Source organism: Lepisma saccharinum, chromosome 6 (assembly GCF_977018435.1).
Source record: "Lepisma saccharinum chromosome 6, izLepSacc3.1, whole genome shotgun sequence".
Taxonomy (NCBI): Eukaryota; Metazoa; Arthropoda; class Insecta; order Zygentoma; family Lepismatidae; genus Lepisma; species Lepisma saccharinum.
The window spans coordinates 93,663,857-93,690,572 of record NC_139234.1 but is presented as its reverse complement, the minus strand read 5'-3'; the positions used below and the strand labels follow the sequence as shown (position 1 = coordinate 93,690,572).

The window sequence follows — 26,716 nt, the reverse complement described above, 5'->3', positions numbered from 1 at the left end:
CCTGTCACCTTGAAATTCCTGACACCTGGAGCCTACAACTGCCCACTGACAGGAGACAAATTTAGTACAACAACTTTCTCTTTTGCTCTTCATCTATTGTTTGCAAGAATTAATGTATCAAAGGATGGGCTTTTTATCAGCGCAGAAACTGAATTCCGGCTCACTTTAAGTCCTAAATCACCAATAATTTATGACACTTACATAGCAATTTAAGTGTCACAAAGTAACTGTAAAAGAAACTGTTAAAAAGTTACTTCTATCATAAAAAGTAACTCTGTTACAGTTACAGTTACTTACTATTAGAGACCGGATGTTAGGCAAAATGCCTATTCTTTCCTGTTAGAGATATGATGAAAACGAATATTGCGAAGGCAAGGGGGGAGGGATTAGCTTCATTTAAAGGCAATTTAATTTTGCCTATTTTGCCTATTTCATACGATATCGCCTATATTATTTCATAAATGCCAGATATTGCCTATTTTAGGCATTTTCTTTAAAATTGGGACATGACTGAACTCGGTGCATACGATTTCCTGTTCCCAGGATTAGTTTCCGATGCTTCCAAGAAATTTAAAAATAACAGTTAGCGAGTTATTGCAGCTAATAAGGACTTGGACAAATTAAGGGTAATTCAACAAGTTCTGAAAGGTGAAAATATACAAACTAAGTTAGATCCACATGTTCCCGCGTGCTTTAAGTATGCTCCGGTAAGATCTGTGGAGGTTGAAAGATCTTTTCCAATTCTAAAAAATGTGTTATCCGATAGCAGACATAACTTGTCGGTTGATCACCTGAAGAAATGCCTTGTTGTGATGTGCAACCACAATTAGTGCTTCTTATTCAGAGACTGCCAAACAATACAGTACAAACTTGAAATGCATTTAAACAGATTCTTAGTTCGAACTGCTGTGTGGAATCTGTAATTTTTTTTTAACTGGAATAACCCTGTGTGCAGTGATAAAGTGTATATTTAAATAATTTGCGTACTGGTTGGAAGTAGCCAACAATTTCTTTTGTCAGACTATTGTGTATATCCATTATACAATGGAAAATTTTGGGCTGACGTGACTCCTGTCTGCAGTGATTTATTAAGTACAATATTGGACTGCTGTCTCTTATGATGAGCTCCTGGTTTATTTTAAGCAACTATAAAGAATGTACAGGTATGTTTCTATATTTTTTAAACACCTATTTCTTTTTTGTATGTCTATCTTCATTATTTTGAGTTAAATTTCATTGCCTTTTTTATTGCCTATTTGTATTTTAATGCCTATTTTACTGCCTATTTTGAAAATTATAAGTGCTTATTTGCCTGCCTATTTTATGTTTTTAGTGCCTAAACATCCGGTCTCTACTTACTATTAAAAGTAACTACTTACAGTTACATTTTCTCAAAAAAGTAACTGTTACTTGTAACTGGGTAACTAGTTACTTCCAAACACTGCAAGATAGTGAGTAAGTGTGCGTGTTTGCTTTGGAGAATTTCTACCAGTGCTTAAAAAATTACAAAAACAAATGCCTTTATATTTGGGGAATTAGGGACCCAGTAGTAGATACATGCAGAGAACTAGTACTCACTTTTTCTGCGAAACTAGTCGAAGAAAAAGTGAGTACTAGTTTCTCAATATTTATTTTTAAAAATGCAGTTGTTTATTTGACAAAAAATCCTCTGAATGATGTTTTGATATCAGATTCAGTATTGTTTGTGTTGAGTAGGAATGGCATACCCAGGGGATCAGTACCCCAAATACTTTATAAAAATATTTGATATTTATTAGGGCTAAGTCGATGCCAATGCCGATTGGTATCGGAAAGTATTGTTTAGAATTGATTTACTGATACCAGCTGATACTTTAGTCTTTCACGAGGTCTGCAAAAATGCCATGCGACACTTTCGCAGTGTCTAATTATCCTGGAAATTATGCAAAATCCAAACTTTCTATTTATTTTGTATCAATTTTGCACGAAAAACTGATGTTGTGGTTATATAATATCTATTTTAATATTCTGAACTAATTCTTGAATATTCTAAAACAGATTCTTGGTAAATTGATGCATATAATTGAAGAAGAATATTTATGCACTAATATTGTTCAATATTTTGAACAACTTTTATTTATTGCAATTTTCAAAGTGTCGGTATTGGTGGGAATCTGTAAGAGTATCAGCATCGGTATTGGTATTGATTCAAAGTGGTGTCGGTTCAGCCCTAATATTTATCCTTTTAAAAACATTGATTACAGGATTGAGTGTTAAAAGAAGTCAACCTTTTGTCACTTTCAATATGCCTGGACATGTTTCATGTTACAGCAAAGAGGAGTTCATTTTGTGACCACTTTCAAGGAACAGTATCTCTATAGTTTTCCTCTTCATTTCAATTTGATGACTTATTCACCATATAGTTTTATTATGCGATACAAGTCTCATCAGACTAATAGGAATTTAAAAACAAAAGAAAAGCTGTGAATAAATTAAAACTAAGTTTAAAAAAAATTGTTGTTCTCTAATATTCACAATTCTACATTATTTGTTATTAAAATGACTGATGATTTTAAAAATATTTTCCAACAAATGTTCTTGGGTCATTATGACAATAAAAAATTAACTGAAACTTACAGAGTTAAACATTATTTAAAAAAAACTCATTAAAATGTTTTAAATGTGAAGTTTTCAGTCTATACAGGTGTGAAACACTGAATACCAGAATAGACAAAATGGGAAAAATCACAAATCAGAAGAAAAAGCAGAAAAGTAGTTATGGGTGCATATGTGGTCAAAAGTGTCAGGTGGTTGACTCAAAACCTTGTTAGAGTCCTAGCCTGTGTATAGGTGTTACTTTCTTACAATTCCTTCATAAATTCCATTTAATCATCATTCTTATCATCACAATTAGTCAAAAGTGTTACAATAACAATGTAACATGAAAAATTCAGAAATAAATAAATTTTTTGCACAGATAAAGTTTTTAAAATAAAGGAAAGGAGAAACAAATTTGGTTTGTAAATTCAAGACAAATATATTCTTCAAGACAATTGAATAGAGGAGTAACTAGTTCTTTAAAATACGTTAAATAACACCAAAGATTAGCAAGCTCCTTAAACAATGTTACATAACACCAAAGAGAAGCCAGTTACAGATTTCGAGACAAACATATTATTCAGAAATTCCTGCTTTAAACAAAAACTAATTAAGTTCTGATGAAGAGCACCTTCTGTAAATGTGCATCAAGTTTAGAGAAGTGGAAATGAGGCATGTTCTGGAAACAAGAAAACTGGAAAAATAATCCGATGCATTGTTTGGAGTAATATGACTTAACATTCATACACAAAACGGAACAGCTTAGTACATCTGCTGAGCTTAAGATAACCACATTTCCACTTGAAAATTAATTTGACAAGACAGTGGACTTCAAGATGGCCATCATATTTATAACCCTGCCTGACAAGTTTTAGCCATGGTAGCTCAGTTGTTAGGGCATCAGACTACCATGCGAAAGACCCAAGTTCAATCCCTGGTGCTGGTGTTCAGGCAGCTCCGGAACCCACTCAGCATCGTATAAAGTGGGTAAGTACCTGAAGGAAACTCTGGGGGGTAAAGGCAGCCAAGGATGTGGTGCTCGTCACATTACCCTCACCTTTGGCTGTGATCAAGAAAGTGTGGGGCCCTAATATGCCTTCATGTCATGGTGCAAAGTGCAGGGGGACACTTTACTTTTTCACTTTACTGACAAGTTCTCCCCTGTCCTTATGTATCAGGATTGTTGATACATGTTTTCCTATCCATATTGGTTTTAGATGAACGGTTCCACTCATACATATACGAGGGTCACTATTTATATTTTGAGCCTAACAATGAAAAAATAGGAATTTGGCATTGAAAACTGCTTTATTGTTTTTCGAAGTATTCTCCTTTATGGTCAATACACTTTTGCATTCGAACCATTTGTCAAAGCAGTTTTTCCAATCTTCTTGAGACACCTCCATAATATGGTTTTTGAACGCATCAACGGCATCTTCCGCCGACGAAAATCGTTGTCCACGCAATTTATTCTTGACATTCAGGAACAAGAAGAAGTCATTGGGTGCCAAATCAGGACTGTACTGCGGATAACCCATCAATTCGATTTTTTGACTGTTCATAAAGTCGGTTGTTAGACGAGATGTGTGACAGCTGGCATTGTCTTGATGAAGAATGATCCGACGGCGTTTGTTTGTTTTCCGTATTTGACCAAAGACCCCTGGCAAACAAATTGTTGTGTACCATTCAGAGTTGACCGTTCTACGTTCCTCTAAAGGCACAGTTGCCACATGACCAGTTTTCCCGAAAAAACAGGCAACCATTTGTTTCGATGTGCTTCGAGCGCGAACAACTTTTGTTGGATTGGGTTCATCTTGAAACACCCATACAGTCGACTGCTGTTTACGTTCCGGCTCATATGCATATATCCATGATTCGTCACCTGTTACAATCTTATACACGTCTTTTGAAGCACCACGATTGTATTTATTGAGCATTTGTTTGCACCAATTGACGCGAGCATCTTTTTGAGTTTTTGTCAAATTGTGTGGGATCCAACGAGAACATACCTTTCTCACAGCTAAATGATCATGTAATATTTTATATATGCTGGTGGAACTAATGCCTATGGTTGCCTCAATCTCACAGTATGTCACATGACGATCTTGCAGTATTAGGTTTTGCACAGCATCAATGTTTTCTCGAACAACAACTGATTTTGGACGACCTTCGCGAATCTCGTCGGTGAGCGAATGGCGGCCACGATGAAATTCGTTATACCAGCGTTTCACAGTGGCAAATGTGGAAGTAAGTTGATCGATGCACTCTTGTCTTGATAATCCACGTCGAAAATCGTAAAAAATCATCGCACGAAAATGTTCACGAGTTAATTACATTTTATTGTTGTCGCACAATCTCCAAGGCAACATAAACAACACAAATGAAGCTATTGACAAAACATTTGAAGTACGTTATGGTCAATAATGGCAGACGATTCCGTGCAAATGTCAAATCGCGCCTAACTTCAATCAGTGTTGCCAAGGCTCAAAATATAAATAGTGACCCTCGTAATTGCATAATTAGTGTTAGTAACCCAATATTGGGGTGCAAGGGTGACCCTATCCAACGACACCCAAATGTCAACCTCTTTTCCAAGTAGTACAAGTCTGGAATCACAGCCAGCGTAATCAATCCTGTGGGGCTCATGTTGTGTCATCCATATATGATTGTGATTGTCCCTTCATCCATTTCATCTTATCACTATTCATTCTCATCTTCACAATTAGCCAAAAGTGATAGAAAGGCAAAGTAAGAAAAAAAAATGAATGAATAACCTGATACAACACCAAGCTTATCCTCCGTGATAAGAATGACTTTCCAGATAGACCTACAGTCATTTTCCATCACCCTCTAAACTTCAGAAACATCTTGGTCCAAAAATGGCTACTCATCCCCTGCACTCTCCTACCATAAATGCAACAGACTGAGGTACGAGACCTGCATCCAACCACCAAGATTGATGAATTGCTTGTCTGCTTTTTGAAGCGTGATATGCAACATACTGTAATTTTGCACATTGCTGGAGTGAAACTAATATATTTATGGAATTTAATGTAAAACATTAGTTGTAATCAATAGGGCTAGAATTTTCACAATGTAGGATATATATATATATTTTTGTAAGGGTGATGTGTTCCCTAAATATATAGAAATTCATATCATTAAGAAACTAATGAAATTTAGGTGATTTTTAAGAACATACTTGACCATTTGTATATGATAAAGCATATTTTGATAGATTTTTGGTCATATTCAGCATATTTTCGCCTTTTCAAGGAATATACAGCCATTTTCGAAGTGGGTTCGTTCTTACTCCAATGTTCACTCAAGTTGTTGAATTCTCAACAATTATACGTCCTAGTTTATTTCCTGAAAAATGGTGAAAACCAGTCTCTTTATCTAATGGAATGAAATCAGAAAATGGACTTTGGTCCAAAATAACTCTGAGCAGATATTTGCTTATTGTTCAATTTCTTGCAAGTGTATATCACTGTTTCTGTTTCTGCAAAATTATTAGAACTACCTTCCTCCCCTACTACAATGCGCAGTACACAAAATGGACTATACCCCAAAACTTCTTATGCAAACACTTTCAATTTTTTTGCCACAAGCAGGTAGCTACTGGACTGCAGCAAAATATTTTTCATTTACAGAAAGTATTCATTGTACATTGCAACTCAAGGTTCATAAAGTGATCTAAAAATAGTATGTGAAAATATCTGACCAAATATTGATGTTTGAAACAACTCAGTTGTAACAGCATATATATTTCAAATTATTCTGCATACTTTTTAAAATTTTAGATCATAAGAGCATTTTTCTTATTTTGCATATTTTGGTGACTTTTAGGTCATAAAAATCCTAGCCGTAGTAATCACTATGGAAAATTCAAACAGTAATATTCAAAATTAATATTCTTTCCAGTGATCAATCTGCCATTGTCCTCTCCTCATTCACCTCCAATGGCACATCGTCGCCTTGTAATCAAGAGTTCCCAGGTTCGATACCCGGTGGAGGCACATAGTGGTTAGGATCCCACTTTAAACTGTAAGTCCAGTCCTAATTAGCCTTACTATGCATAAAGTGGACTTAAAACACCAAATCAATCAATCAATCCTGTCCTCGTTCATATAAAGCATTTAGGAATAGTAAAAACAAAAGAAAATTTAGAAGAAGTACCATTTTAAGTGCCTCTAGAGTCTCCATAGCAACCGGGTGAATGCTAGAGACAGTGTGGTGGCGCCTTTTCTCTTTTGGCACTGCCCGCTTTCTCTCATCCTGTTCTCGAGATAACTCCATTACGATTTCCCTGGCCGCTGCACTTTTGTACACAGGAGATTCTAAAGGTGACAACTGTTGCGAACCATTAGAGCTGCATCTGGACGGTGAGGAATTTGGGCTGTACTCTGGCTGGTCCTGATTGGAGCCAAAGAGCCTTTCGTGCGCAGACAATGATTGATCCTCACTTAGAGACTTTAAAAAATAATAAATTAAATTAAAAATGATAAAAGAGTAAGTGAAATTAAATAACAATAATAATAATAATTTATGCATACAATAATATTGAATGAAATCATAAACTACTAAAAATTAAATTTACAAATAAGTTTAAAGAACATATTCAATAATGCAAATGAGGAAAACTTAACTTTTAGAAATTAAAACCCACTTTGTGGAAATTCAGTCCTTATTACGTTCATAATAAAAATACCCCAAATTTCATCACAAATAAAATACAATAAGATACAAATGATAAGAATTTCTCAATGTAATGAAGTTTAACAAATTAAAAACAAACATATTCTAATTTAAGCCACATGGAAGTTGCAAATGAAAAGGATTCTAAAATATTTCAACATCTCCTGTGTGAGTGTGTATTTCATTCAGTGTAAACCACTACTCAAAGCTGGGAGACACACAGCACCATTGCAGTTTGTTGGAGAGGGTTTAGCCCCATTCCAGTTTGTAATCCAATACACTTGGTGATTTGCAGGAAACACTTTGGAATGACAATTACCAATTACCTTATATACCATGTATAATAAACACACAATAATGAGTTTACATTAATACAATCCCTATCGAAGGATGTGAAGGGATATTCATACACATAACATAACGACATCCTGCAGCCTCGAATGCTGCTCACACACACAATGTTGCCAACCCTTTTGGCAATTGCTTCTCGCAAACTGTCCTGTCCACCACATTGGATCCAACTACATGGTGGAGCCAAAACAGTCAGATTGCAGGGTCCTTGCAAAATGCAATAAAATATCCAGTAAACAATCAAGTACAAATTGCACTTCAGCTAGAATTGCCATAGCAAATGCAGTGAGTATAATATTGGCACAAGATGTTCATGTCCAGATTAAAGTACATTTTTCAATCACAATTTCTGTATTGAAAGTGAAAATACTCTATATTTACACTCATTAACTTGCAACTTTCAACTCAACTCAATTTAACTTCCTACCATGATTAGCTTGTTTGAAGTCCACCTTATGCACAGATAGGCTAATAGGAACTGAGATCGAAACCAATATGTGCCTCCACCGGGTATCGAACTAAAGACCACTTGATTACAAGGTAACAATGTTACAATTCATGATATCGGCAAGGCCTCTCTACCCTGGTCCTTTGATTTTAGAGTGAACCTAAACCCTCACGGGCCAGTGTGTTTACCATTCTGCTTTACATATCCTTTATTTCTTAGTATACTATTATTTTCTTGAAAACACAATATTTACAGTTGAGAAATTTAATTTCTTTCATAACATTGTGTTTTTCATGCATACTTGCTGTCGTTAGCAAATTTTTAATTATAATTGGTTCTTTGTTCATTTTTTTCTATTTTGGGCAAACATTCTGATGTGGTATTTACGCACGCAGCTGCAAAATGCAAAATGGAAAGTATATGTGTACAAGTTTGCTCTTGCCTAGGTTACCTTTTGCCCAGTAGCCAGGGAAGCCAACGGCTGCTTTCCCTCAATGACTTTCCTGTTTGAAAGGTAACAATAGGACCTTGTCCCGGTGATTGGGGGTGAGTTGTTTGTATAAATACTGGGTTCGGACTTGTTACGCTCCCTCATATTCTCAGGCTCTCAGATCTCAGAAAGTGGCCGTCCCTCAATGAATTAAGACCGTTTTTTTGGATGCATCGAGACACAGAGAGTAAGCGCCGTATGTGTAGGGACCTCTGCATGATAAACTGTGGGGGCGGGTTAGCGCTATGCTAAATAGTGCACTCGAAGGTCTAATAAGATGTACTGCACTTAATAAGAGGATGGCATAGGGACCTCTGCGTGATAAACTGCGGGGGTGGGTTAGCACACTATGCTAAATAGAGTGGTGTGTAATAGCTGTGACCTTGGACTGTGTGCTGCCCGAGTTTCATTTTCCTAGCTGCACACAGTGCCACGTGACAGGCATTTGTTTATCACAGTGTAGTCGGAGTCGTGGACAAGTGAAGAGCTGCCAAGTGGAGGAGGTGTACAATATCAGCATTGAAGGTTAAAGTTGGGCCACGTGGTTCCTGTGGAAAGAAGGTGTGCCTGCAGCTATGATTCGTAATCTTCTGCAAGAAATTTATGGTGAATCCGCTCCAAGTCATGCAACTGTGTTCCACTGGGTGGCAGGTTTCACAGCTGGAAGCGTGAGTGCCAAGAAAGGAATGGCTTTCGTCCATTTCTATGTCAGACACCTGTTGAATCATGCCAGGGTTTCGAGATGAGGATGACATCCAGGGCTGGTTCCTTCTTTCCACAGGAATCACGTGGACCTTTGACCTTCCATGCTGATATCGTACACCTTCACTTGGCAGCACCTCACTTGTCCACGACTCCGACTACACTGTGAGAAACAAATGCCTGTTACATGGCACTGTGTGCAGCTAGGAAAATGAAACTCTGGCGACGCACAGTTGAAGTTCACTGCTCTTACACACAACCCTCACTTCTGTTCTCGGTTGTGGCATACAGGCACACGGAGCACAGTCTCAATCAATTCTGAAAGGCCTAAATATTACAAAGAAAATTCAGATATTCACAATTTAGATAGGAAATACCAAATTCATGATTCCGAGTAGAGTAGTCAAGTTCATAATAAAGAGAATAACAATAAAACTGCACTTGTAGAAACAGAGAATAACAATAAAACTGCACATGTAGTAACTAAACTTTATAATTAATCAACATTTTGAAATGTTGTGTAAGCAAATGTGTGTACAAATCTTAATTAAAAAGTTTAGTTACTGTAGGTAGTTTTAAAGTACTTATAGTATACTAAGGTCTGGGGTAATGAATTTTGGGTCCTATCTCACTAGACGTGATAATTTTGAACTAGGATGGTATGCTCATTCCTGGTGCACAATTTTCAAATTGTGAACACATTCACACCCAGCTCTGGGAGGGGCACTTAAACGGCCAGCCCAGGTATTTTCTGAATCAAAACTTATCTAAAAAAATGTGGCTGCCATCAAGGTTTTCAAAATGGCACCCTGCAAGCTGCAAAAGGTGCTTTTTCGTTGACTTTTTCAACCCAGCAGATAGGAACCAGACCTCTTCGAGGGTACCTGCTGCTGTCCCCTACCGATAACCCCCCATTAGTCCTCCAAGGATCCGAACGTGTTGGGACCCCTGGAGCCCTTGGTAAAATGGTGACTCAGACATGCTCCCGGGTGCTGCATTGGACCTCCCCCCAAAGTCTCATGGTGTATCCCTTTTTGTTCGCCAATCAACATGGGGGCATATAATGTCAGAAAACCCTGAAAAAAATGGACACCAAAGTTAAGTGACCTTAGTTGTTTAAAGGCAAATACAAGCATATACCATGACCATGGCTGTTTCAGGCAGGAATGTGTTAATTTATGATCGATCTTCCTCATTGATAAATGGTACATACATATAACAGTTAGGCTGAAAAGTTCGTAGGCTAACATAGTAAAAAATATTTTTTTGACAAACTTCGATTTTATTATTCAATATAGTTGCCTTCGAGGGCGATACAACGATTATAGCGGTCATACAATTTTTCGATGCCATTTTTATAGTACGATTTCTCTTTAGCCTCAAAATAGGCCTCAGTTTCGGCGATTACCTCTTCATCAGTGCTAAATTTCTTTCCAGCGAGCATTCTTTTAAGGTCTGCAAACAGGAAAAAGTCACTGGGGGCCAGATCTGGAGAATATGGTGGATGGGGAAGCAATTTTATTACGGTTGAATATCGCTAAACATTGCTCCAAATCATCAAAACGTTGTTGCTTTTGATCGATTGTGAGCACGCGCGGCACCCATTTTGCACACAGCTTTCGCATGTTCAAATATTCATGCACAATATGTCCAACACGTTCCTTTGATATTTTTAAAGTCTCAGCTATCTTGATCAACTTCACTTTATGATCATTTAAAATTATTTTGTGGACTTTTTTGATGTTTTCGTCGGTAACAGCCTCTTTGGGGCGTCCACTGCGTGCATCGTCTTCGATGCTCATTTTGCCTCGTTTAAATTTAGCAAACCACTTCTCAACCGTTGATTTTCCTGGTGCAGAGTCCAAATAATGTTTATCAAGCCAAGCCTTGGCTTCAACAGTATTTTTTTTCGCCAAAAAGCAATGCTTTATTAACACACGAAATTATTTTTTATCCATTTTTTCACAATAACAAAAGCTGCTTCACTCACAATGCTATATCTCACGAACTAATTATCCGGCAGCTGTGAAATTTATACACGTATCTTTTGAAGGTTAGTACTAAGTAAAAATCACATGGATTTAATTCTAGTAACGCCATCTATGAGTCAGCCTACGAACTTTTCAGCCCAACTGTTATCTCCAGGGTTCCTTAATGTCGTTTCATGAGCTATGGATGGATGCAACTTTACCCTAACTGGAATGCTACAGCAGAATGTTTCATTCACAAATGAATTCTAATATTAATCTATTAAGCGAACATGAAATTTCATTGGTGCAGATAAAGTATGTATGAAGCTTTTCCCATCTTACCCTGGAACTGTAGCAATGATATCCAAAATTTTGAAGGGGACTGCTATCACACTGGGAAGAAGGAACACGACATTGAAGTACCTGGTGATACTTTTGCTTCCCGAATCCTCGAGGAAGCGACATGGATCTCTGGAACTGGATGAATGCAGGATCTTCCTCCAACAAATAGTCTAGCTCTTCACCATCCTCCTCCTGTACACGGCCCAACGATGGATCATCAATCGTCACGCGCTTAGTGCGATCTCGCTGTCTTCTCTCAGATTCTCGTTTCACTATCCGTACAGTTTTAATTTCTTGTTTTTCTCTTGGTATAATACCTGGAAGATAAGCAAACAATAATTGCATATAAATCAATGATAAATGTCAATGAACATTTCTTTGTTTCACATAGCATTTATTGAACCTAAAGTATAAATCTACAAGCAGTCATCCACCTCACCCAGTTTAACCCTTCACCGGTCACACCTGGAAAAGTAACACAATTGGTGTTACTGGGACCTGTTGCCTTTGAAACACTGTAGGTGTTGATGTTGCCTAGTTCATTCCAGTGTAGAGATGTTAATTCATTAAATTAGACACACACAGGAGATGTACTGTTGCCTAGTTCCTTCCAGTGTAGAGATGTTAATTTATTAAATAATACACACACAGGAGATGTACTACGTAGAATTTGCAGCGAAAAATGCAGGCTTGACCAGGCTCCTGCGTGTGCCTAATTTAATGAATTAACATCTCTACACTGGGAGGAACTAGGCAACATCAACGCCTACAGTGTTTCAAAGGCAACAGGTCCCAATGCGGTAGCACTATCAGAGACGATTCCACACAGGTAAAACAGCAGCAGCAAAAAATCAGGTGAAGCCAGGCTGTCTGGGTAGCTCGGTAGTAGAGCAATGGCGCGTTATGCCATAGATTTTGATGAAAATTCTACGTAGTACATCTCCTGTGTGTGCCAAATTAATGAATATTCATGATTACTTTTTAATTTTCACCTTATAATTTAGACCTACATATAATGATCCTTAAGTGCATTAAAAACATGTCTTTAACACTACATATGATATTTATTGCCACCTTATGAACAGTTATTTATCTGCATCACTCTGCCATTCATTGTACGAATCATCACATTCCAGTCCAGTCTCAAAATTAGCTTCCCTTCCTTCTGCATTATCACAATCACCGAGAGACCCTTATCACTGATGATATCGTATTCATTGCATTCTCCATCACTGCTGCTGAGCATGTAACGAATGAATTCAGCAATTTTCCAGATCCTAATAGTCCTTCCTACAAGCAGGCTGTAGAATGAAACCCGAATGAAATTGGTCACTCTGTATCTCACAGATACAAAAAGCCTACTAAGTCAAGATACGAAGGGACACAAGGCGGAGACTGTGGTCATCTGTATTCAGACATTGAGAAAAACAGCCACTGAGAAGTTTAGAACCACATGCCTGGTTATTTCCAAAAAAATAAACAATATTAGTTGCATGTATCTCCGAGATACAGCATGACCAATGAGAGGATAATACATTATATGAGTGAATGAGTGAGTGCAGACTGTCTGGACAATCCATCAATCTGTGAGAGATTCTAAAATAACAATGAAAAACACAATATTTGTTACTCATAAAAATAACTTTCTCTCCACAACTTGAAAAACTCACATGAGTTTTTACTTATTTACATGTACGAGGGGAGGTTCAAAAATTCATGGCTTATGTGGGGTTCAAGCAAACCAGTACACTAACTAGCACCATCAATTAAATGCTTATAATACATGAACCTATAACGCAAAATCATGTCTGCATAAAATAACTAGAAGTTTTCTTTTTCGGGCTCCAAATTGAGGATGTCAGCTCAGATTCCAGACATTAGTAAATTTGAACAGTGTGTCTTCATCATGTGCCTCTTCCTGAAGGGGCTCTCACCGAAGGAGATCCACAACTACCTGATCATGACATTGAGAGACAAGGCACCATCATATAACACTGTGAAGAAATGGGCACGGAATTTCAAATGTGGGCAATTTGGGCTGGAGGATGACCAAAGGTCAGGGCATGGTCTTCTGAGATTGTGAGGGCATCCTGCTGGCCGATTACCTCCAATGTGGCACGACCGTCAATGCCACATATTACATATCTCTGGTGGACAAACTGAAGGTGGCACTCTTCCTTGAGACATGGAAAGCTGGCAAATGGGGAAACAAAACAAACTGGAACAGCTGCAGTTCCAGATTCAGGGGCATCCCCAGTATTACCCAGACTTGGCATCATCCGACTATTATCTCTTCCCAACTTAAAAATAGTTCCAAAGGTTACGCATTTCGATGGCGTAGATGTCATCATTAATCACAAAGAGGCTTGGTTTGCAGAGCAATCTTCGAACTTCTATTGGCAAGGTCTGCAAGCATTGCAGCAGTGATGTGAAAAGTGCATTGTGTTAGAAGGAGAATGTGTTGAATAAAGCCAACAAGTTACCATAGTATCTCTTCATGCGATCATCTGCTTCACTTATGTCCATGTGATAATACTGAGCTGCCTCCTCTGCATTCACTGCTGGCTCTGCAACTGTGGAAGGTGGAGGACCAGAGAACGAATCACAGCTGCTTCCTGGGCTTTTCACTCCCAGTAATGCTTTATCCTGGACACAAAAGAAAAAAAAATAATGGATTTGTGACAAGATCTTACACAAAATGAAAGTTTTAAAAAATGTAGCTCATGTATCCTTGCATGCATGCATGTATATGCTGTTTGAATCAAGATTACCATATTTACTCATGTATAATGCCCACTTCTTTACAAAATTTTGCACACTAAAACTGTGATGCATATTATGAACGGAAAAAAATCGGCACCCAACACAAAACCATGCAGTATGTCACTGCGCATAATATGTATATATCAACAGACGCAAATACAAATTACCAGGTTGTATTTCTTTAATAATAATATATTTTAAAAAAACACTATAAAAGTGAAATGGTCATTTCCCATGATTTTTCACTTTGTAACGGAATGCTTTGCAATATCGAGCAAAATGGCGCTGTTCTGGCAGAATTCAAGCATACACCTCCTGTCACAGGGGATGTGTATCAGTGGTATTTGTCAGGGGAGAAATAATAGAAAATCAGTTCCTGAGTGCTGTAAATCCATAACGTAATTTTGATCTTGCTTTCTTCTATAATACTACAGAATCAACAAGGTGGTTACAGAAGTAAAATCTTTGGGATGCTAAACACAGTGGAGAGAGATTGTACTGCACATCACATCTTCTTAATATATAAAAATGGATGTACATATGTGTGTATATATGTATGTTTGTTCTGGCATAACTCTCGAACGCCTGGAGCAATTTCAACCAAACTTGGTACACATTAGGGATGGCCAGATCCGGATCCTAGCGGATCCAAAATCTGGATCCGGTTGGTTCCTAAAATTTTTCGGATCCGGATCCAGAACTTTCAGATCCGGATCAAGACTTTCGGATCTGGATCCAGAACTTTCGGATCCGGATCCGTTTTGCCATCCCACATGCGCTTCTTTGGAAAGTAAGAATGTGTATATAACATATTGTTACCTGCTAATATATATATATATATATATATATATATATATATACACACACACACACACACACACACACACACACACACACACATATATATGGATAAAAGCAAGAGGGCGAAAAGGGCTAAGTAAAAATCAAAGAAGGTAAAAGGAAACACTCACCGGACAGTAGAAAAATTCAAAATTTTCGCTAATTTCATAGCATCATCATGCCAAACCAGCCAACACCTCTGTTCGCAAAAGATGGGAGAGGGCCTATATATCGGCCATGAGTGCAACCACTCCACCTGGCCTGAACAAGGCCACCCAGTAATGCCCATCCCTCACCCACCTTCCTTCCCAAACCATCCCATAAAACTCTTCCTACACACTCACAGTTTACAACGAGCCTGTTGACGAAACAGTGTTGTTTTTTTTTCGTTCTACGCACCGCTTCTTCTTCGATGGGGACCTGGCAACTCTGCAGTGCCCCAACTTCCGGTTCCTTCTATTTCTTCTCATACCGGTGATGCTATGAAATTAGCAAAAATTTTGAATTTTTCTACTGTCCGGTGAGTGTTTCCTTTTACCTTCTTTGATTTATATATATATATATATATATATATATATATATATATATATATATATATATATATATATATGTATATATATATATATATATATATATATATATATATATATATATATATATATAATACATACACACACATATATATAGTGTGTGTGTGTGATTTGTAATTAATTAATACACTTACAAGGGAGGTCTGAGTCTCCCCCTCCGATTTCCATGAAACTTGGCAGGTGTATAGAGGGGCCCAAGGGAAGAAATACGTGTTTTTGTGTTTCAGCTAAAAAAAGACTGTTTTAGGGGGCAAAATCCCCCTCAAAGGTCAAGATGAAGACAAATTTATGCGGGGATCTGACCCCTTTGTGCCACTTCGATTTCCATTAAATTTGGCAGGTGTATGGAGGTGCCCAAAGGAAGAAGTGCGTGTTTTTGTGTTTCAGCTAAAAAACTGTTTTAGAGGGCAACCCCCCCTCAAATGTCAAGATGAGGAGAAACTGAAGTGGGGATCTGACCCCAAAACCACGTAAATATGGCATAGGAAGAAACAGGAGGCATAGGGCCTCTCTATACACCTGCCAAATTTCATGGGAATCAGAGGGGGACACAGGGGTCAGATGATCCCCATGTCAATTTGTCCTCATATTGACATTTGAGGCGGATTTGGCCCCCTAAAACAGTTTTTTAGCCGAAACAAAAAAAACACGTATTTCTTCATTTGGGCCCCTCTATACACCTGCGAAGTTTCATGAGAATCGGAGGGGGACACAGGGGTCAGATCCTTACTTCAATTTGTCCTCATCTTGACATTTGAGGGGATTTTGCCCCTAAAACAGTTTTTAGCTGAAACAGAAAAACACGTATTTCTTCCTTTGGGCCCCTCTATACACCTTCCACGTTTCATGGAAATCAGAGGGGAACATAGGGGTCAGATCCCCACTTCAGTTTGTCCTCATCTTGACATTTGAGGGGAGGTTGCCCCCTAGAACAGATTTTTAGCCGAAACAAAAAAACACGTATTTCTTCCTTTGAGCCCCTCTATAAATCTGCCAAGTTTCATGGAAATCGGAGGGGGACACAGGGGTCAAGTGCCCACTTAAATTTGTCCTCATCTTAACATTTGAGGGTGGTTGCCCCCTAAAACAGTTTTTAACCGAAACAAAAAAAAAACACTTATTTCTTCCTCTGGGCCCCACTATACACCTGCCAAGTTTCATGGAAATCGGAGAGGGAGGGGGACACCTAGATAACCTCCCTTGTTAGTCTTACACTTTGTAATTATATAACACTGCATATATTATAATGTTTTATTTTAATTTGTAAAACTGGAACTCTAGGAAAATTGTATAATTTTTGTATAACATTTCTATCTTGTTATATGTGTTAAAGGTTTCATCCTGGAATGGAATGTCTCACATTTATGTGTGTTTCCATTTCCAATACATTCGAATGAATACATACTCGTTTCAATGGCATTTACAAAATCACCTCTGACATTTTACGTTAAACAAGTAAGATTATTTTAAAAGTTTTTTAGAAACAACACTTGAAAAAAATTATTGTAGGACTAACTAATGAAAAATTTCTTTGTAATCGAAGATCATAATACCTTTTAAGGTGTGGTAATATTACAATGAGATTGAGATACGAAACTCTTGGATCCGGATCCGGAATTTTTGGATCCGGATCCAGATCTGTAACTTTTGGATCCGGATCCAGATCCGTAACTTTTGGATCCGGATCCAAAGGGATCTGGTTGTCAGATCCAGATCCAGATCCGTTTGGCCATCCCTAGTACACATATGACTTACAATCTGGAAAAAAATATTGTGGAGGTAAGACACCCCTGGCACCCCTAGGGGTGGGAGTGGGAAGGGGGTGATATGTAAAACGACCGATATTAGTGTGGAATCCATAGTTTTCGAGGTCGCTAAGATTAATAGTCATTCAACTCCAAGTTCATCACCTATCGGCATGGGGGTAAAAAATAAAATGTGAAAGATGACATACATTAGTGCCGAATCCATAGTTTTCGGAGTCTTTAAGCTAATTGGTGACATTCACGATGTGAGATATAGGGAGAGAGAGGGGGGGAGAGAGAGGGAGAGAGAGGAAGAGAGGGGGGAGAGTGAGAGAGGGGGAGAGTGAGAGAGAGAGAGAGAGAGACACACACACACACACACACTTGCTTTCTCAATCACAATCAACAAGTCACAGGGGCAGTCTATTAAGTACAGCGGAGTGGATTTTAGATCGCCATGTTTCTCCCACGGACAACTTTAATAGAATGCCAGGTAATCAGCTAGTATGTCAATCATCCACATCAAAACCAGGGTGTGCATTATACACGTGTAAATAAGGTAATGCATCAGACACGAATGAAACAGACACACAGAGAACTCATTGTATTAAGTATATATGATTTACCAAAAAGGATGAGAGGTACAGTTTCCTTCGTGGAGAGTGAGGAACCAAACATGAGAAAGATGCATGTATAAGACGGAAGCTAGAATTTTTACATGGGCATTTATGGAAGTATACTTTATCTGCCACCTGAGGAGAAGTGCATATATGAGAACACATTGGAGGCTTTTTTAATCAATATCCTAGTAAATTTCAGAACGAAATAAATGGGCAACTTATGCCCTTACACAAAAACTAAGAGTTAGGAACACCACGCAAGCCATCAGAGCAGTGCAAGAAGAAAATGAATTTGTCAAGATATAGAACTAAGCACAAACTAATGATGTATAGATCAGCAACTAAAATGATATTAGATTTCTCAAACATATTCACGCAATTTACAATCTAATTAAATGACTGGTTTTCTTTGGAACTATTAATCCATGTAAAATGTTAGGGGGAACCAAATACAGTGGAACCTTGACTTCACATTTTTTCATTGGATCAAGATGAAAAAACTTAAAATGTGGGAAAACGTAAAATCTGGAAAATTTTAAAATCATTTTGTTCCAACGAGACAATGACAGAGAGTCAAATGAAAATCTGAACTTAATCTTAATTCTTCCATGGCTAGGTTGTGTGTGTGTTTATCTTGGTGTATGCTTAAAAAAGTTCTGGGAAATGAGAACAAAATGTTGCAGGAAAAAACCCACTAAAAATAACTGTATATTATTATTTCAGATGAAATTACTGTTATTTCTGTAATTGCAATACTTCTCTATTTTATGTTGCCCCTTCTCTTCCACATATACTTATTTTCTATCTGACACTCATATTTGGGCATACTTTCCAGAAAATGCAATTCTCTCTAAGAATTTGAAGTGGAAATATCATGTTCAGTCTATGTATTAATATTATTCATACTTAATTTTTCACTTGCAACACCATCATGAACCAAGAATTTACTTTCTGTACATATAGTACATGTCTAGGTATTAGTCTTTTCAAGTCTCTAAGTATCTTGTGGGATTGGTGAGAGGATAAATATCCTCAACATTATGCAAAATGTGTAATTTCAATTTATTTTGAATGAACATCGTGTGGCAAAAATGGATTATCTGATTATCTTCCATTTGAACCTATAAATATTTTTAAATTGAAGCTCTGGCAGTTTGTTATTTTGTTGTTGCAATGGTATATTTATATACTAAAAGGTAAAGGTAAAAAAAAGTAAAAGTGCGCACATGACGTAAAGGCATATGGAGAGATGTGGACGTATAGAGCTCCACATATTCTTGTTCTCGGCCATACTTGGGATGATGTGATCAGCATCATGTCCGGCCACTTTTACCCCCCCAGGGTTGCCTCAAGGTGCCCATTTATATGAGGTTTGATGGGCCTCAGCGCCATGCAGAAACAAGGAAATGACCACCACCTACCCCGGGATTTGAACCTGGGTCTTCCACATGGTAGCCAGATGCTTTGCCAACTGAGATACCACAGCTCCTAAATTTACATACTAACATTCATAAATACGTGTTTCAAAATGATGTAAATGATTTCAACTCATTATATTTAATTCATAAATTGTTAAAATAAGATACAGTTTCACACATATGTAAAGTAACTGTCCAAGTTTAAGTGCCAATGTTTATCATGAAGTTGACTTACAAATGCTCAATGTCAGCACCCTTCATTACTCTGCTCTGCACATGTCAATACAGTAATCTAGTTCCATCCAGACACATTTCAGCATGCTCTCGTCAATGGTTTGCACTACAGCGCTAATGCAGTAGAGTTCTTTGCTGGTGGATCTTTATGAAATTGTATATGAAACTGATGTTGTACACTCACAACTGACCTACTCTCATAAAATGCTATTTTCTCACCAATGGCAGCCATTTTACAACCGGTCAGCCTGGCAGCTGGTGACAGAATTTAGAACTACTGGGACAATTCCGAAAAAAAAACTTAAAAGATGTGTACAAATATATTTCACGGAATATTCGATTGGCGATTACGTTGTATTGTTCATGGACGTGCTATTATCATTCAAATAATTTTGAAACACCCTGTATTCTAAACAATTTTACATTGTTATTAGTACAAAGTGGTATCAACCCAGAGAGCCTCCCGATGGTGTAGTGGTAATGCTGTCCCCTTGTAATCAAGGGATCCCGGGTTCAAAACCCATTCATAGTAGCCTAGTTCAGATCCCACTTTAAACTGTAGGCCCTAGACTATCTGTGCATAAAGTGGACTTAAAACAAAAACTCAAACTCAATGCAAACAAAAGGCTTATCAGATAATAAGATGCATCATAAATGAAAAATGGTGTACCTGATTTTCAGCAGGTCTTTCAATTCCTGTGTTCACATACAAAGGGGTTCTTAGATCTTTGACCTTCACAGGAGCCACTGGTATTTCAATGCCACGATCCAGAGAAACCAATGAATCGAGATCTGTCTCTAACCATGAACTGTGGTGGCGCTTCTTGGCAGGTACTGGTCCTGCACCTAAAGAAATGAAAATTTCACTTCTTACAAAATGTTATGAACAGAGTTACATTTATTTCAGAAACCAAAACATTGATACGTAAGAAAATACTTAAAGTGTTAGAGCAAAAATAAGAATTGAGGACTAAAAGTGGTAAACGTTGTAAGTACCAAAAGCGAAAGTGCTGGGAAATCGCATCGTTCCGCACATCAGCCCGTAATAACGTGCACACCAGTGATCTCTTTACATGTCCTTTGAACTACTTAGAGGGCTACCAGCCACATTTCACGTTTACCACATTTATAAAGCATGGCACATTTCACAGTTTAACGTGAAAAACGGTGTCTGAATTATTGTGGCACTTACAGCGTTTACCAATTTTAGTCTTCAATTCTCACCCATGTTTTCAAAACCATAGATATAGTGGAACCTTGATTTTACGTTTTTAATGGGACCAAGGAGTAAGAACTAAAATGTGGGAAAATGTAAAATTCAGGAAAATTTTAGTTTTTTGCTGTATTAGGACGAGAAGATTGAATGTACAGGGTGTTTCAGAAATAATTGACAGGTAACAAATATTTATTGCATGTAAATTATGTTAATGAAACCAGTCCAGAATGAATGAAGAATGGAAAAAGTTTTTTTCATACCTACAAATTATGGACCGTAGTGCACGCAGAGCCATCATTTTGTTATATCTTTGTTTCATTTGTGCCAGATTGATGGAATCATTATTAATTTTGCCACCAGAGGTCAATAGAATTGGTTATTCAATGATGTAATAAGCAAGCCTCAGTGCGACCTTGCAGCCCTTCAGGCAGCGCATTTTTGATTCTGGCACAAGAAGAGGAAGTTGTTTCCCTCAAGGTAGACACTTTGTGAAGGTGTCCGAGGAACCACGATATCGAGGAGAAGGATAAGTACTTTCCGAAATGTTTTAAGTTCCGATCTTGCACGCCCTCACTTAATTATATTTTGTTCATGATCTTTCTCTTCTATTTATGTGAAGAAGTGACTTGACATTCAAAAGACAGATTTAGTTCATTATTAATTAGTTAAATGAATATCCATCAAACTGTCCTAAGTGATAAGACAATGTTTCTCTTTCAGCGTTTATCGTCGAACAAACTTTATTTATGTAGTTTAATTGTGCTTGCACATTATGGAAATAAACTCGCATAATCTGGAACAGTATTGTATCTGTACATTCGAATAGCATAGCTGGCCCATAGCCATTAAGTAGACCTTTAAGGCGGAAATCTTCCACTGCATGCTCACTTTCAAGGTTCGTATGCATTAAACAAGCCAGTTTAACATGCATAAAATGTTCAATGTGTGCACCACGAGTGACATGGCACACATCGACATGATAGTCTACTTCTTGCCACACTTGCATCAACATGGGCCTGTTGATAACATCTATCGCTGCAATGATACGCTGACTTAGGTCTGCGTTCCTCGATCATTCTGGACTAGTTTCATTAACGTAAGTTCAATAGTTTACTTGAAATAAATGTTTGTAAATCCTCAATTATTTATGAAACACCCGATATAATGTGTGAAAATATAAAACAAGAGAATGTAAAATAGGGGTTCCAATGTATTATTTTAGAGGGTTGAAAACAACTAGCAAGCATTTTGAGTCTGTATTTGTTCGCATATTTATTTTATTTATTTGAAATATCTTGAATATAGAATAAAACTATTTCATACCAGGATATTAAAAATAACACAATAAGATGAACACACGCACACAATCTACATTAATAATGACAATAACAACTATAGTAAAACCAGCATTACTAATGCTTCAGCTGCTTGATGGATGCAGTTTTGAAGGTTGTTTGGAGAGATGGAAGCCTGGAGGATCATATAATGAATTGTGAGGGGTTTGTAGCCCACAAAAAAGTGGCTTTTGTTGTAAGGATAGACTTGGAGCTTTCGTGTAAACAAATGTGCGATATTTGTTGTTGGTATGTGTGATACAGGTATGAAAAAGCAGCGAGAGTTCACTAGTGAAGAGGGTTTTATTTATTTTTTATTCAGATTGCATAGAATTCAAGTTTGGAGAGATTTGCAAGAGAGGGCATCTATGTTTCACTATTCTGATAAAGAAATTTACTACTTTGTCAGTTCCCTTTATATTGCTTTCACAAACCATGGAACTAATACAAAAAACATACCCAATAATAGTAAAACAAATGTTGTAAAGTAGGTTTTGAGGTCAAAAACAGGGGTGATATCTACACATTAATACAAGTGTTTCCATGGCTTTAGAAGTGACGTAGTCTATATGTGGCTAAACTTATCCAATGGTTGAACAAATTGAATGGTCAAATCATAACTTCAACACGTTTGAACACTGGCCTGCATATTTGCGATCATTTGTAACTGTCCCTTCACTGTACTAGGGCAAGTCAAAAATTATCCACACTTTCACCATAACTTTCTGTAGGATGGCCACACTGCCTTCAGCACTCGCATGCTGGAAGGTGGTACTTTTGTGGTTACGTGGCCAAGGTTTCATCATCATCACTTGATTTTCCTTTCTTTGTAGCAGAGTAAACATGGTCGCTCTGCTGGAAGTGTGCACCAAGGGAGAACAGTTATCTGTGATCTGAATCATGTTGTGGATGACTTTGCACACAGGACCATGACTAACATCCCAGAATTTTTGGAAGGGAGGGGGGGGGGGTATGTATACTTTGTTTAGTAGTTGGACCTTATTTTACTATCTTGTCCTGCCTTGCAATCAAGGTTTGATACCTGGTGGAGGCAAATAGTGGTTCGAATCCCACTTTAAACTGTAGGTTCAGTCCCGATTAGCCTTTCTGTGCACAAAGTGGACTTAAAACAAAACAATCAATCAATCAAAACCATCTTAGCCATTGTTGTTTTATAGGAATACTGGGACAAAGGGTGGAGGATATAATCCTCACCAACCTCCCCCACCCCTTTAGCATACCACTGATCAGTAGCATACGCAGGATTTCATCAAGGGGGGTGTTATTTCGAAAACTTTCTACAAATCACATTACCATTGTTTTATTATACTTTAATTAATAATAATAATAATAAATTAATTAATAATTATTATAATTAATTAGTTTAATTACTACTAATAATTACTACTAATGCAGCTGCTATTTATGAAACAAATAGAACATTACATTTCTTTTGTTTCAAAATAATTGTCTAGTCAACGGTTATTTGTATATGATAAGTGAGACATTTTAAGTGTGAACAAAATCCATAAAAACAAGCAAATATATTAAATTTATTGAAATAATCGAAATATGAAACTCATTCAAGGAGTCTAGTCTAGTCTGACAACTTCGTGGGATATCCGGGTTCGATTCCCGGAATTGGTTGGAATTTACCCAGCCTTCCACACCCAGCCTCATAGCAATGGGTACCTGAGAGCAACCTTGGTGGATGAAGGCTGCCGGAGAATGGTGCTGATCACATCACCTGCAAAATAGTTCGAGATCGAGAATCTTTGGGGCCCACCACACCTTTATGTGTGCCTTCATGGCACGGTGCTATATACGCGGGGGAATTTACATTACCTTTACCTATGGAACTTGCCCAGGATGATGATGAAGCGCGAGAATACATGTTGCTAAATTCCACTGAGTCTATGTTTTCGTTGAAAAGTAAGTTTATAGACATTCCAACATTATGTAATGATGTGGATGTAGACTCAGCATCACTTGAGAGTTCACAAGGGGATGTGAATTCAGTACTGGGAAGAACGATTGCAATAAGGTCGACACACTGCGACGAAGCAAGGAATTTTCACAATTCTCGCGAGAGTCACTGCACGACTTTTTGCAAGAAAATTGCAAAATTGAATTTTGCGGTCGCTTAGATTGTGTTTGGAATGTTGTGTTTCTCTTCATGCTGCATGGGAATAATAATTCAAATTATTATTCAAATTATCATTATTATTATTACTGTCGCATCTTTGACTGTGATAAATTAGCCATTTTTAATTTTTTTTCTACAGCATTTTCCATAATATTTCAAAAGCTCAAGGGGGGGGGGTTAAACCTGGTAACCCCCCCTTGCGTACGCCACTGCCACTGATGACTAATTTGCAGAGAACATGCCACCTCATTGACTGTGACCCATCTGTTCATGAGAATCATCTATCAAGCTTGTTGAATTTTCCGTCAGTGGTGGAGGTTAATGGGCATCCTGCTCCTGCTTTGTGCTTCACGCTTAACTGGCCATTTTTAAACCTGTCGATCCACTCACACACACTTCTATGCGATAGAGCACTGTCACCGTATTGTACTGAAAGCCCCTAATGAAGTTCAGACCAGAGAAATCATCACTGATCTCTGTTCTCCCTTGGTGCACACTGCCAGTAGAGCAGCCATGTTTACTCTGTTACAAACATGGGCGTCCGGAAGGGGGGGCAAGGGGGGGGCCGTGGCCCCCCCCCCCTGGAAAACGAAAGTCAACCAAAAATTACATATAATTTAATTTCAGCCACAATAATGTGTGTTAATTATTGCACGAACATGATAAATTCAAATTTAAGCAATGTTTTTTGAGGGATGAACACTATTATTGGGGAAAATATGCCATGTTGCCCCCCCCCCCTGGAAAAAAATATCTTCCTTGCCCCTCCCTGGAAAAAATCCTGCGGACGTCCATGGTTACAAAAGAAAGAAAAATGGAGCAATGAAGATAAAACCTCGACCACGTAACCACAAGAGTATCACCTTTCAGCATGCAAGCGCTGAAGGCAGCATGACCAACCTAAATAAAGTTATGGTGAACTTTGCTTCGTATTTCATCTAATGAATCATTCTTTCTCAGCACAGCAGTTTGACAGAAAATGACAGAAAAGTAAGGCATAATAACAAGTCTCCAAATACAAATTGTATATGCAGTGATCATTTAAACCTTCATTTTTCATACTTTCATACAAAATCGAGAGAATGCACCAAGTTCCAAGTGCATTGGATACCAACAAGCTGCCAGATATCACAACTGTTTGCTTCCAAACTGATCATCCTCTCACTGTGACTCCTGCTATTTCAATTGGCTATTTTGGTCCCGTTTTAACCTGATGATGCACAATTGTCACACAAAACATCATGTGCATTGTTTTTGTCCAGTGTTCATTTGTAACTCGTCGATTTTAGACAATTTTGAAGAAGTGATCATTATCATCTTGTACAAAAGATCTGGCCAGAAATTAAATACGTTACATGTAATTTACTTTACATAGTTTTGTTTTCCTCTTCTCTCTAAAAACTACTTTCAGCAATTCATGAATATATCACAGAAGGCATACATAAAGTCCTCTTGCCCACATCATTATTTTGCAACTATACAAGATAGAGCAGTCAGTGCAAATTATTTTCATTTGTAGGAACTGAATAAAAATAGTGACACGAAGGGAGCCCATAGCATCACCTGGTATGCTGAGTCCAATTACTGGTTACAGGTTCAAAAAGTTCTCAAGTGGCAGAACACTTCAAAAAACCTCCATCTTGTATAACTGCAATGTGATTATTTATTGAAATCATAATAGGACTCTATGTACAGTCACTGGCAATACAAATGGGACACCTAGATCCTGAAACGCTCGCTTCCCTGCAAAGAGTTGTATGTGTTGCCTAACTCTACGGTGATAGGTGGATTTTAATAGCAAATTTTCAATGACAACTTCTACCACTGCCATAGCGTCATGCAACACACATAACACCTTAAGGGAAGCGAGTATTTCAGGATACAGGTGTCCCATTTTTAATGTTGGCGAGCGTACACTCTGCATAAATAAAAAATAATTTCTTACATTCAACCAATCTCATATCAAAAAGAAAGCTACCAAAATAAGGTGTGATGAATACACAAATACCTTTCCATGTTTTGTCCAAACATTGCTCTAGACCTAAAATTAGAGAAAATGAAAAAAAGAGTAGTAATATAAAGGAAGAAAGAGAGGAGAGGAGAAATGGAAACTTCTTTTGAAGCATTACACAATAATGAAAATTTATTTGTATTTGCATGCATGACTGCAGTGTTCATTGAAAAAGCTACACAATTCATCTTTTGACTTAAAACCATATTGTATTTTTTTAG

The 26,716-nt window shown here is 37.6% G+C and overlaps 1 protein-coding gene across 9 annotated transcripts in view; it reads right to left on the bottom strand.

The window, feature by feature from the left end:
- Positions 1-26,716, bottom strand: part of kmr (pleckstrin homology domain-containing family A member kramer) — a 291,215-nt gene that overhangs the window by 20,637 nt on the left and 243,862 nt on the right. For 6 of the 9 annotated variants that reach the window (XM_083124233.1, XM_083124234.1, XM_083124235.1 and 3 more), the window contains 5 exons: positions 26,493-26,525; positions 20,459-20,634; positions 14,062-14,224; positions 11,579-11,895; positions 6,757-7,050 (listed from right to left, as the gene is read on the bottom strand). In XM_083124233.1, coding sequence (XP_082980359.1) covers positions 6,757-7,050; positions 11,579-11,895; positions 14,062-14,224; positions 20,459-20,634; positions 26,493-26,525 — 983 coding nt within the window. The remainder of the gene's footprint in view (positions 1-6,756; positions 7,051-11,578; positions 11,896-14,061; positions 14,225-20,458; positions 20,635-26,492; positions 26,526-26,716) is intronic. The other 3 variants (XM_083124238.1, XM_083124241.1, XM_083124236.1) reach the window with 3 other exon arrangements.